We start from the raw sequence: 13803 nt of genomic DNA on the forward strand, positions 1-13803 counted from the left end.
GATCAGCCTGTTGTGTTTGGAGAGGGGAAAGCAGAGAGGGAAAGGACTTTGGGAACAGCTACAAAAAGGCTGGAAATTAGCTTACAGCATTAAAGTGCTCCTAGAATACATTCTGTGGGTTTTAGGGTTCTTGGGCAGTACCTCCTAATTTGAAGGTACTTTTTGACTGCAAATGTGAGTTTAAGGGGGAACATTGCAAAACCAAAAACATTTGTACTAAACACTAGAGATGAAAACCCCAAATTGTCTGTCAGAGAATTGAAGGTGACTCCTATAAACTGATAAGTAAAATCCTAACAAATATGACTCAAAAGGGGGATTGTTCAGTCTGTCCCAGGATGGATGGAATGACATCAAGTGTCACCGCAGGCTTTGAGTATGCCCTGGATGTATTTCACCTTTTTCCACTACAAATTAATTTATTTACAGGAAAACCCCTAAAAACCTCTGCCTAGTTAATTCTGCAGTACTTAATTTTCACTGTCTTTTATTATACTGTTGTATAAACATGGAGGTAAGTCAGGAAAAATCTCTTTTAGTGCATTTTCCATGTTAGGTTTGACCTCTGACTGTTATACAGGCCTTGATTTTGCATAAAAAATCTGCAAGGACAAAATACACTTTCCCTTTTCCAAAGCATAGCACCATAATAATAAATAATTTCAGAGTCTAAACCAAGAAAAAGCTACGTTACAAAAATATCAGTAATCTTACCTTGCAAGGGCAGCCCAATCCCATTACAGAATGCAATTTTTTAGGCTTTGCTGAATTTCAGCCTGCAAATGAAAGTTTATTTTTCCACACCTGGCGCAAGACTTTATCTTTTTCATTCAACTGCAGCATCAGGAATGTTCCAAGGAAACAAAATACCATTATTTACACCAAAACAGGATGTCAGGAAGACCCAGCTGCCTTCCATCATCCCAGTAGAGCTTGGGAGGAGATTCTTTTGTGGCAGCTGAAGAGAAAACAGCCTCAGCTGGAAGATGCTGAATGAAAACCCCTCCTCTGGCACAGGAGAGGGACTGGGGGTGGATTTTTGGGATATTCATCCAAGCACCACTTGCCACCCCCCTGAACTTGTTGCTTGTAACTCCTGTCCTGGAGCAGGAGTGCTGTAAATTAAAGTTTCATCCTTTCATGGCTCCTGGGATTTGTTTGCACTGTGTAAATATTTTTAATGCCTCTTCCTGTAAATCTCTTCCAAAGCCCTTCCCTCCTTCCTTAATATTTTCCATTCTGAGATTCCCTGACTCCTGCAGCACCTCAAAGGCCTTGTCAGCAGCCCTGGGCTACGCAAGAGCCTTGGAATATCCATGAAAAGGTTGGAATTCTCCTTCTGCAGGGAATTCCACCCAGGTGTGACACAGAACCAAGTCAGGATTATTCTGCTCCAGGGAACCCTGCAGAGCCTGGCACACAAAGCACCAACTGTGCAGCTGCTGGGTAACAGAGCATGGGAGAAGTCTCCAATAACCTAAAATAAGTATCAGGAAGGGAAAAAAAGACCCTCCCCACCCTAAACCTTCAGTGCTGCTGCAGAAGGGGGCACTTCATGTAGAAACCCATTTTTCCTTCTATTTTTATATATATATATATATATATATATATATATATATAAAGAGTATGTTTATCAAATTCAGATTTTGTGTGTATATCTGGTTTTTTTTATGCATACTTAGGTATTTATGGAGAGAGAATAAATGTGTTTAAGCACACACCACCTCTTCCAGGGGACTTTGTTCACCACAGAGAGGAAAAATATTAAAGACAAGATTTAGGAATTGTGGACTCAGCTCCAAATCTGATGTTTCCTCAAAGTGCAGTGTTAGACCCCAAAATATCTGCTCTGTAAAACATCTTTCTTCACATAAACAGCAATGCAAAGAATGCTTTGTACCCTTGTAAACTGTGATACCGTTTTAGGTTCTTCTGCCCTGTGAAATGAGGTTATAAATTAAAGAATGGACACAAAATGAGTTCAGTTCCATGGACACTGCTAATTCCAGGGGTGAGGAGATGCTGGGACCTCCCAGCTGGTGGAGATGCCCAGGAACACACAGAAGTGAAGCTGAAACTTCCCCTGATGGACTGAAGGAGGTGTTTGTTTTGTTTTGTTTGCAGCAAAAGAACAGGGATAATAAACAATCAGCACTCTGTTAATTAATGTTACCAGGACTTACCTTGCTCTGAACCTTTTCCCCAAGGATGCTGAGCCCTGAAGTCCAATGCACAGGGAATTAAAGTGTAAACATTCACATATTTAATAGTACCATCAAAATAACCATCAGCATCATCACTACATTAAAAACTTCCAAAATGCATTTGCGTATGGTCCTAATATAAATTAAATATAGGAACTAAAAGTAAAATAAATTTAACATTAGGTAATGCTATAAATAAAGGTAAATGCTTTTAGTGTACCTTTGAGTCATAAAAATGCCTTAAAAAACAGGTAAGTTTACAGCTCATCACCAATACTCTGGATACCACTGCCATGATGGTTTTTTTTCTTTTCAAACATTGAGAAGTCTACATTTGACAATTCAGAATGATTTTTTTGGCCACTGAACACTTTGATGGAGGAAGAGGTGTGTGGGATGTCCAGGATGAAGTCCAAGTTTTATTTCACAATAAAACTTCTTTGATTCCCAGTGCTGATAACAAGGCTCTTTTTCTTTTCAAAACCTTAATTTTTTAAGTGCTTTTTTTTTTTATTTTGGTTTTTAACTCGTTTAGATTTCCATTTTGCGAAGGCTCATCCTGCTGAAGGAGTCTCTGAGGGAGAGAAAATACAATGATGAGCTCAGATTTTCCATGGTGAAATAAGAAGCCTCACCAGATGAATGACTCTGAATTGATTTCCAGTATTTTCTAGAGCTGGTTACAACAAAAATTAAGTCCACTGGCATTAAAACTCGTTGCTTTTCCAAGGAATTGGGTTTGGGTTTGTACCTGGGATCATCCAAAACACTGACAGAAAGTTTAATTCCTGTGTACACAGAGAAGCAGCACAAACACCTGCACAACTGAAACCTTATTTAAATCTTTCAAACACATCCCTGAAGTGGAATTTGCCAGGAATACTTGGAGTTGGACTCAGTGATCCTTGTGGGATCCTTCCAACTCAGGATGTTCAGTGATTTTCAGGGTATTTAATGTCATACCTGTATTAGGCTGATTATCTGATAAGATAATAATTACCACACCAAAAGCACTTGCAGTGCTCCTGGCTGGGTGGGGAGGGAAGCTCTGCTATTCCCACCATGCCAGCCAGGAAAATTTGCCAGGGAACAGCTGGGACACAGAGCTGGGGAGAGCTCCAGCATTCCAAAGCTGGGCAGGGAGGGAAGGGACCTTCCTGCAGCCAGAAACCCCCTGAGTTCAGCTCCAGGAACATCCAGCCTTGCCCTGCTGCCAGGGAACTCCACAGGGGTCCCAGATTCCTGCTGGGAACCACTCCTGGCCCTGATCTGGGAGCCACAGCCTGGCTGGAACGTGGCTGTACCCCAAATCCCCCTGCTCATCCATGACCTGCACATGGAGGTTTTGGTCACCCTGGAATTTTTCCAGACCAGGTAGGAGCAGCCTGCTCTGGCAGAAGGTGCCCATGGCAGGGGGTGGGACTGGATGTATTTAAGATCTTTCCAACCCAAACCCTTCTGTGATTCCCACTGGGATTTTTATGTCCTGTCTCACACAAACCCAATCTCCAGCTTCCTGGTCTTCCAGCACCAACAATTTCCCCCCAGTGGAGCACCTGATCCCATTTTCATTGGGAATAAAGTCCTGCCATGCTGAGGGTGGTTTTGCATCTAAAAGGAATGGGATGCAGGATGGAAACAAACCAAAAACCGACTGTCCTAGCTGAGGAACAAAAGGAAAGTTGCAAACACCACCTACCACAGCTGCTGGGAAGGGAATGTGCCCTCAGGAGGGACAGAAGGGAAAAGGAACAGGCTCAGCCAGGACAGCCAGGATCGAAAACAAACAGATGGCGCAGAATCCCAGGAAGCTCAGAGCCCTGTTTCACACCCTGTGCCCCAAGAGGAACCCCAAATATGCACCTGTGGCACGTGACAGGCAGCACTGCCTTGTAGAGCTGTGGGATCTTCCTGTTGATGAGGGGCTGCAGAGCCTCCTTGAGCCGGTGGTAGTTGCGCTCCAGCTCCCGCTGATATTCCTTCTGGTCCGGCCCGATCAGGCTCTTGTTCTTCCTCAGGGCATCCTCACACCTGCAACACAAACCCTCTGAGAGCTGGGCATGCAGAAAGAGCCCCTTGCCACAGGTGTGCTCATCCAACAGTCCAAAAGCAGCCACTCTGGCCCTCTGGGATCACAGGGAATAGCCTTTGTCCTGCCTTTTGGTCATCAAGGCTCAGCTGAACCACCTCGTGTCCAGGGGGCAAGGAGAGGATGTCACATCTCCCATTTCCAGAGTGACAACTCCTTTTTTATTGTCATTTACCCTCCAGTTACATTTATCCTCTCTGAAGAGAAATGAAAGGCTAATTTCCACAGAGCCACTTGCAGTCCCAGAGGATTTAAAGATGGATAAATCAGGAGAGATTAATAAAGAGCAGCCTGGGATGTTCATCAAGAACTCTTCTGCTTGCAAAAATGTAATTTAAATAAAGGGTAGGAAAACAACTGTATCAGTTGTTTTCAGCAAAACCATTTATTTCACAAAGGAAAGCTACACTTCCACTGGATCTATTTGCTCACAGCTTTTTCATTTCAATTACTTTGGTGGTTTTTAAAATTTCTTGGTGCTGTAGAAGATGCTGGACTGAGCCTGCAGTTTGCATGACTCAAGGAAAGTAGAGCAGCCAGCACATTTCTCCAGGGAATTGTGCCAGCATCCCTCCACTCTGCTTGGAGAAATACACTTCAGAAGGAAATTCCATCTCCTGGCCAGTCCAGCAGCATCTCCTGACCCTGCCAGGCTGGGAGCTCTGGCCTGTTGTGATTTCTGGGACACTGAGCTGGGATCAATTCCTCCCTGATAACAGCACGGGCCATGAAGCCAGGGAGCAGCAACAGGGAAGGGCTGGGCAGGTGAGGAAGGAGCTGCACATGGAACCTGGGCAGGTGAGGGACACCAGGACAGCCCTGGGTCACTGCACGTGGCCCTGCTGGGGTGGCAGCAGCCACTGCAGCTGGCAGGTGCCCTGGGGACCCTTGCCATACCTTTTGGTGAAGTCCTTGAAGCACAGGCGGAGTTTGTTGTGGTGTCTGAAGAGCTTTGGATCGTTGGGGATTTCAGACAAGAAAACTTGTGCAACTTCTAATGGTCCCTTTAGGAGAAGAAGGGGCACAGTGAGTTTCTGGGAACTGTCTGTCATATCCAACCACTGCAGAAAGCTCAGCCCCTTAGAAAACATGCACAGAACACAACATTTCCTTACACAAAGCATCCTGAAGAGCTGCAGCTGGGAAATCTGGTGTAAATCACCAACCTCAGTGACAACTGAGTCGCCTTTAAGCCTTGCTTTGTTTTATTTAAAACTCTGCTTTTGGAAAACAGTGTGAGAAACTGCACAGATTCTCCATTTGTTTTCCTTTATAAGGACTCCTGACCAAGTTTGCTCAGCTCACAACTGAGGCAAAGTTTAAACAATGCAGATGGAAGCCAGAGAGTGTTTGCCAGCACTGCAAACTCAACCCAGCACTCAGAACTCCAGCTGATTTTTTTCCAGCTTGTGCACTGTGCTTTACTCAGGCTCTTTCAGCTTTTCCTCAGTTTATCTCCACTGCTTTCCATTTTGTTGAAAATCCACAGCAGGACACAATCCTGCAGAGCCTGGCTAACAAAGGGAAGGTTTAGGGAAGAGGAGCAGGCAGAAACAACTGCAAGTGCCAGGAAGGAGCAGTAACTGAGGGAGGGATGTTTTTTCCAGTTTCTTTCCACATTTTCAAGACTCTTACTCAAATAGCAAAATCACAGCTGGCCTAGACCTTCCCTAAATGACCTTAAACACATCCCACAGACTGAACAGGGAAAAAACTCCAGGGGAATTGAGAAACAAGGCCCAAGGCTGTGCAGTCCCAGAGTGCAGCTGGGACAGTGATGCTCACCTGGTTCACTGTGGTACCTACTGATCCCTGCAGCACCATCTGCAGCATCTTGGGGTCTGCAGGGTCCTGGTGGGTGGCAAAAGCCAGTTCCTGGGTTTTCTTCTGCATGTCCTCGATGGCGACCTCGATGGGCGTCAAAATGATCTGAGCAAGGAGCCAGAACAGGATTTTTGTTAAGGCTGAGCTTGGCAACCAGGCACAGGCCTTGAGGAACACCCAGGTCTCAGTGGGGTTGTGCTGGAACCCTGGCTACTGAGAACTTCAGACTTTGTGTGCTGACAGGCACTAACCCCCAAGGGAACACTGCATTTGACCTAACACCATAAAAAAAATTCCAAAATTAAATAATAAAACTATAAAACTAATAATAATAACTAATTATACATAAATATATAATTTAGACAAAAGTATATAATTTCACATAATAAAAAACTTTAAGATTTAAAATATAATAATATATAGAAAACAATACATAGAAAATTTTGTTATATATATAAATAATATATATAAAACAAAAACTAAATCTTCTTCTTAATCTTCTTCATAAATTTAAATAATATTATATAATTGAAGAAAAAGTCCACATTACAAACCACAACTAATTAATTATTAAATTAAAAATAAAAATAATTTAAATATAATTTCTTAATGAAACAATTTATCCTTTAAAAACTTTATTAAAATACAACTCCATTTAAAAATTTTTAAAATACTACAAAACTCACAATTTATAAAATTATAATATAAATTAAAAACGAATAAACAACTAAATCCAAACATAAAAAATACCATCTCATACATTTAATCCCAGCCTTACCAAAAAAAAAAAAAAGAAATCCACAGGGTGGCACCACTAAGGGGTGGAGGACACCAACAGGACCTCAGAAATGCATCACCTTGGTTCAGTGACACCAAGAAAAGGTTTGGTTTTTAGATGTGTTTCTGGGCACCCCAGAGCTGTGTGAGATGTTTCCCTCGTGTCCCTTTGGGTCACTGCTCACAGTGTCCCAGTGACCACATCTGATCCTGCCCACCCCTGGAAAATTCCCAAACCTCCATTGTCACCGAATCATGGAATGGCTGTGTGGGAAGGGACCTTAAAGCTCATCCCACTCCACCTCCACCACGGGCAGGACACCTTCCCTGGACCAGGCTGCTCCAACACCAACACAGCTCAACCTGCAGAGTGCCCCTACAGGTCTGGAGCTGGTGGGGCCGGCACATCCCCAAATCAGTCTGGGCTCAGTTTGGCTCCAATGGCACCAGGGAGAAGTCCCAAGCTCCTAAGGCAAGCTGGAATGGGACAAAGAGCCTCCTGCACCACCGGGCACCATTTCCCACCCAGCTGCAGCCTCACCTCCTCCTTGTGGATGACGTTGATCCTGGTTTTGATGTAGGGGAAGGCGTGGGAGGTGGTGAGGATGGTCTTGCGCTTGAACTGCTCGTGCAGGTCGCCGTGGGCGCGGCCGTCCAGCGTGAAGGGCGTGCAGTACATGAAGCGCCGCAGGTTGTAGTTCTTGTCAAAGTAGGTGATCCTGTCCTTCATCTCGTACGTGTCGAAGTAGGGCTCCACGTAGGTGATCTGGATGTAGGCCTGCAGCAGGGAGTGGGCTCTCAGCTGTGCTGTCCCCCCAACACCACTGCACAAACCAGGGCTGGGCTTTGCCTTCAAAAATCCCGCTCACACCGGAGGGACCGAGGTGCTGCTGCTGGTTTGGGGGCTGGGTAAAGCACAGCTCACTGTCCTTCCCTTCCCATGCCTTTCACATCATGGAATCACGCAATGCTTCGTGTGGGAGGGAGCTTAAAGCCCATCCAGCCCACCCCTACCACAGGCAGGGACACCTTCCCCTAAAACAGGGTGCTCCAACCTGGCCTTGGGCACTTCCAGGGATCCAGGGGCAGCCACAGCTTCTCTGGGCACTTCACAATGAATTTCTCCCCAATATCCAATCTAAACCCTTCCTTGCCCTGCCCTGTGCCACAGTCCTGCTCCTGCTCTTTCTGCTGTTTCCCAGGCCTGCTCCTGCTCTTTCTGCTACTCTTGAAGGACGTGGCACAAAGGTGACAAAATGCTGCAGCTGCACAAAAGCCAGGGAATGGCACAGCCCCTCCTTCCTTGCACCCAGCAGAGCAAGGCCAGCGCAGCCTCTGTCCTTTCACCTCCTCCCTTCCCACCCACCACTGCCAGGCCAGGGAAGGGAATGGCCAGTTCTGCATCCCTTGCTGGAATTATTTTCCCAAACTCTCCTCCCAAGCAGCCACAACATGCTCAGCACATGGATTTTGCTGCCTACATGGTGAAATTCAGGGCAGAATTTGTCCCACTGTAATTTCACCCATTCAGGACCTGTTCTATCTCTAAACCTGCACTTTGTGCCCTTACCTTGTTGGGATCAAGTTTACATTTGTCCACAGGGTTTGAGTCCTTGATCACTTCCAGCACATCTTCCCCAAACCGTTCTCCATAAAATCCCTACAACCAAGGAGAAAGGAAAAAAACATCAAATGCATGATGGGGGCTGGGGGCAAAGGCACATTCAGGGGAGGTGAAGCTCCACATGCCTTTGACAGAATGTGACCTGCTGAACCCAGGAGAATTCCAACAGTCACTTTTCCAGAGGCAATGGGAAAAAACAAACCCTGGAAAGCAGGAGAGCCTTCCAACAGTGCCTGGTTCTGAACGAGGCATTTGGGTTTGTTTTGTGTCTGTGTGCAACTAAAACGGGTCACTTTGGGATCCACTGGTGTTGGAAATGATAGAATGTTTACATTTTAGTTAATGATTTTAATTAACATTTAAATTAACTGTTTTAATCATAACCTATATATATATTAATTATAAATACTGTGATATTCCTAAATTACTCTTAGCCAGCATTTAGCAACGTTGTCATAACCTACTTTTGTGGGAGCACAGCCTGGGAAAATTAATGAAGCTGTAAGTTTTGATAAACCAACTCTGCTGTGCTTCAGTGAACAAAGCCTGAGATGGACTGTTGAGGCTGGACATCTGGAATGCAGAATTTATGGACCACAAGGACATCTTGGAGAAACCAGAAGATAAAGAAGAGACTAGCAAAGACTCAGTCTATGCCTTGGGAAGACCCTACTGGAGGAGAAAGACAATGGGAACATCACAAATTTTCAGGGAGAGCCTCTGATCAGGGAATTCCTCTCTCCTTCCACAGAGGTGGCACCAGCAGGAGGGCAGGGGACACCAGCCCCAGCTCTCAGACACCCAAACAGGGGCTGCTCCTGTGAAACAACTGATGATGAAGTCAAAGTTCCAGTGAAACCCTCTCACCTCCAGCCGATGGGAGATTTCAGCCAACTTGGTTATTGCAGGCTCCTTGTAAACAAACTCTTGCTCATCCAGGTCTCCAAACTTAGTTCCATAAAAACCAACTCGGAAGTAGGTGCCAAACATCCTCTTTCCATCCTAGGGATGGAGAAACAAGAGGTTATTTCAGGGTGGAGACACGCACACCCCCAAGCACGGCTGCAGGCAGGCTCCTGAATTTATGCAAAAATGAAAAGAAATTTAAAAACAAGAGAAAAAAATTAGAAAGAAAGAAGGGAAAGAAAAAAAACACACCTGGAACTCAGCATGGATGCATTTAGCAGCAAACACCACAATGGAATTATAAACTAATATGGAATTCTATGGATCAGTTACGACCATCAGCCCAACCCTGCAATGACTTCTCCCAACCCAGGAGGAGCCTGGAGGTGCCATCATGGAATTCTGGAATGGTTTGGGTTGGAAGGGACCTCAAAGCCCATCCAATGCCACCCCTGCCATGACAGGGACATATCCCACTGTCCCAGGGTGCTCCAAGCCCTGTCCAACCTGGCCTGGGACATTTCCAGGGATCCAGGGGCAGCCACAGCTTCTCTGGGAACTTGAGACTCATCACAGGGAACAATTCCTTCCCAATATCCACCTAAATCTATTCTCTTTCAGCTTAAGAAGCATCAGATATCTCTGAGAGGCTGCCAAAGGCAAATCCCTTTGTTGGGATCATTATCTGAGGCTCTCCAAAGCCCGTGCAGAGACCCTGCAGGGGTCAGACACCCTGGAATCACCCCAAATCCACCCTCCAGGAATTGCAGGGTTGGGCCCAAGTCAATGTCCAGTTCACTCACACACACACACACAAGTGCTCTTGAACCAGCATTCCAGCTGGGAGGTGTTACACTCTCTAGGAACTGTCTAGGAGAGAGGGCCAAAGTCACTCCTGGTGAAAGCAGATGCAATCCTGTGCCATGTACCTGCTTCCAGGGGAGCCAGTGGTGAATTTGGCCCCGAAACGCAACAAAAGGAGAGAAACAAGAAAGACTTTTTGCTGGAAAGGCAACGGAGAAAATCTGATTAAGAGAGAGAGAGAGAGAGAAGAAAAATGCTTTACAAATTAAACACACCTTGCTTGTGTTAAAGAACTCACGCTGCATGCACAAACCAGGGATGCCTTTCAGCAAGAAACTCCAAAATGTTCACCTTTACTCTCGTGACAAAGTGTGATGCAGTAAAGGACACTCAAGTGTCCCTGAGCTGGGTTAGGTTTTGGCTTCAAACAGCCCTTACAGGTGTCCTGGCTGCCAGGTTTTATTTTAGTATTTTGCTATGGCAAAACTGATCTCTTGTGGTGATGGTGAACACGATCTACGGAAGGCAAAGAGGATAAATAAGCCAAACTAAAATTAATGAAAACCCTTCAGGCAAACTCCAGACTACAAAAACTCCACTGCTTTCCCCTGGCTGAAGGAAACTGGAGCATCCCCCTGGAGGTGCCTGAGGGCCAAAAACTTCCACTTCAGAGCTGACTCTGCCCTCCTGAAGCACCTGGGGTGAGTAGCAGCCCTCATCCCAAAAAAGCAACAGCTGGCTGTGCCCAGGCTCCCTGGACCCTGCTCTAGAGCCTGTCCCTCTGGGAATCCTGCTGCAGCTCTTCTCCAGGGCTTTCAGCACACCACAGGATGCCAGCAGCCCTCCCAGGGTGGAACTCCAGCTGCAGAGCTGCTGCTGTTTCACTGGATGTTGCCATTTCCTTGGACTCCCTGTCTTTGTCCAGTGCCCATCCCTCTGGATTAATGCAGGATTGAGCTACTCAATCCTTTTTTCCTCATCACTACCTTTTCAGTTTTGGGTAACATGATCCACACTAAAATCCCTCAACACTCAGCATTTCCAGCTTCCACCTGTCACAGACAGAAGGTTCTGACTCCAGGGCTCCTTTCTCAAAGTCCTTCCCAAGGCAGCACCTGGGGGGAGGTGGGGTTGGAACCTGATCTCTTTAAGGTCCTTTCCAACCCAAACCATTCCATGGCTCCATGTCTGCCACATGGATCAGCTCCCCAGGGCCAGCACAAGGCTTGGCCATGATGCTCCATGGGCAAGTTTGTGGGATCCTGCCCCAACCCTGGCACTGGGAGGTTGAGGACACACTGATTTCTAATTAATGAGTTTTTTCCTTCCTCCTGGGCCAGGGGTTTCCAGCATTTGCAGAACCAGATCTCTACAGTGAATTTTTGCCATGGACACCTGCAGCCCCTTGTTACAGGCAGGGTAAAAATGATAAAGGAGGAAGAGAATGCTGTCTGTTGATGAGCAAAAAAATCACTGAGGAGTCCTGCTGGCATTTACTAAATGCATAAAATAAGAGTTTTGGGGCACTGGAGAGCTCCAGGAGTGGCAGATCTCCAGGGAAGTCTGGTGAGATTCCCTGTCCCTGTGTGAGGTCAGCTCCCAGCTCATCCCCATGCTGCTCTGGCTCTCCCTGGTAAATCCAGATGCTGAATCCCAGTTAAAGGGATCCCAGAGGCAGCAGTGAGGAGCACTGTCAGCCCCTGATGTGATTCATGCTGGAAATCTGTGCCTGGAGGCAAGGGAATGGGAGCAAACCCCTTTGGGGGAAACACTTGCAGACCACTCCAGGCCTCCCAGGGATATTCAGGAGCTGCCACTTCCCTGGGATCAGCTCCATGCCTGGCACCAGGGAGAGGGGATGGCTCTGTACTGGGATCTCAAACTCAGCCAACACCAAACCACTTCCCAGCCACAGCAGGGAAAACTGAACAAACAATTTAATGCTCTGTGGTCTTGTTTCTGGCAAGAGCTAAAAATGCAGATATGAGGAAGGAATTATTAAAAGCATTGTATCTCCTATTATTTTATCAAAAAATAATAGGATTTTGGGGAGGAGAAGAGAATGAAGGTGAACACTGAATAGCCATCACACAACTGGCAGAGCAGGTAACAGCCACCATGACTTATGAAGGTTCATGATTTGTTATTATGCATGGTAAATACCTTTCCAAATTGCTGGGAATAAAGTTTTGGGGTTATCTCTTGCACGCACACAAAAAGCTTTGCCAACAAGATTTGGGGGGAAAAAAAGATAAATCAGGTGCAAGAGGGATCATTGCTTCCTCCACCAGGACAGCAGCAGCTGCCTGAAGGGTGCAGGAACAAAAGCAACTCCTTCAAAGTGCAGAATCCAACTCATCTTTACCAAACTCAGCACTGTCATTTTCCTGCTCAATTTTAACCCAAGGTCCTCTGCAGTGTTGCCAACTACTACGAGCCTTCCAATATTGATTTTTTGGAAAAGAATCAGCTCCTGGAGCCTTGTTATCCACTGGCAACCTCCTCATACACAGCTTTAAAAAGTTTTTGAATTCTTGTGGCACAGCATGAAAAGAGTTTTACTTAATTTTCCTAACTGAAAAGCAAACAAACAGAATAAATTCAACATTTATTCCATGAATAAGCACACAAAGCCCATCAGCTGGTGTGTTTAAGGAGAGCTCAGGAATGCTCTGGTGCCAGACCCAGGACACTGCAATGATTGTAGTTGGCAACACCACATTCCTTGTGCCATGAGGGGGGTGCTGCTGTTGGCATAGCTCTTTGCTAAAATGAAATTGGGGGTTCCACAGTGTAAAACAAAAAAGAAAAACCAAACCAAAACCAAAACCAAAAAGGGGAGGTGGGGGAAAAGGGGCAGAGAAAGGGAAAAAAAATTCCACAAGTAGGAACTTACCACAACAGACAATAGTAAGAGTGGGGAGGAGGGTCAGCAACCAGGGCGATAGAGGAGAAAACAGAAAGTATTTAATTAGGGAAATTCCATAAAACAAACAAGCAGCAAATTGGCAGCAAATAAATTTTAAAATTAAAAAAAATGGGAGCAGGCATCCATTAAAATATTTAAAATAAGGGGAGGGGAAAAAAGGGCAAAACATGCAACAAACCTGAAAGCTACAAAGCACAAAGGTCAGAAAAAGTGTGGCAATGAAGGAGCACGATGACAGAGGAGAGCTGAACCCACGGTGTCTTTTACCATGCAGTAAAACATGACCAAGTGGTGTTAGAATCATAACCAATGGCAGGAGTCTCTCCAGGGGTCGATTTAGGGGCAGAATAATAAAACAGATGCTCACAGGCCTTGTTGGCTTGAACACATTAACATCATTTCCACACTTAGCACAGGTTTTCTGTTGGGCTGTGTCTGCCTGGACCTTCCATGGGGACAAGGGGACGACTTCCAGGGCCAGCCCTCAAGTGTCAGGGTTTATTTTAAGTTGCTCAATTTCCATTTTTTGCCAGGCTGGAATTGAAACTGACATTCAGACATCACCAGCCTTAATTATGTCCCACAACACAAAAGGTTTTTTTGTCTCAGCCTCGGTTCAGTAAATGTGTGGTGGAAACCTGGAGGG

The 13803-nt window shown here is 45.7% G+C and overlaps 1 protein-coding gene across 20 annotated transcripts in view; it reads right to left on the reverse strand.

Moving 5' to 3' along the window:
• Positions 1 to 2240: 2240 nt before the first annotated feature.
• DOCK7 (dedicator of cytokinesis 7) overlaps positions 2241 to 13803 on the reverse strand; it is a 102074-nt gene continuing 90511 nt past the window's right edge. For 13 of the 20 annotated variants that reach the window (XM_064429086.1, XM_064429095.1, XM_064429085.1 and 10 more), the window contains 7 exons: positions 9386 to 9511; positions 8465 to 8554; positions 7436 to 7672; positions 6079 to 6222; positions 5191 to 5297; positions 4068 to 4235; positions 2241 to 2778 (listed from right to left, as the gene is read on the reverse strand). In XM_064429086.1, coding sequence (XP_064285156.1) covers positions 2736 to 2778; positions 4068 to 4235; positions 5191 to 5297; positions 6079 to 6222; positions 7436 to 7672; positions 8465 to 8554; positions 9386 to 9511 — 915 coding nt within the window. In that variant the 3' untranslated portion in view covers positions 2241 to 2735. Of the gene's footprint in view, positions 2779 to 4067; positions 4236 to 5190; positions 5298 to 6078; positions 6223 to 7435; positions 7673 to 8464; positions 8555 to 9385; positions 9521 to 10554; positions 13120 to 13803 lie in introns of those variants that run through there. The other 7 variants (XM_064429087.1, XM_064429097.1, XM_064429089.1 and 4 more) reach the window with 2 other exon arrangements.

Source organism: Passer domesticus, chromosome 7, assembly GCF_036417665.1.
Source record: "Passer domesticus isolate bPasDom1 chromosome 7, bPasDom1.hap1, whole genome shotgun sequence".
NCBI classification, from domain to species: domain Eukaryota; kingdom Metazoa; phylum Chordata; class Aves; order Passeriformes; family Passeridae; genus Passer; species Passer domesticus.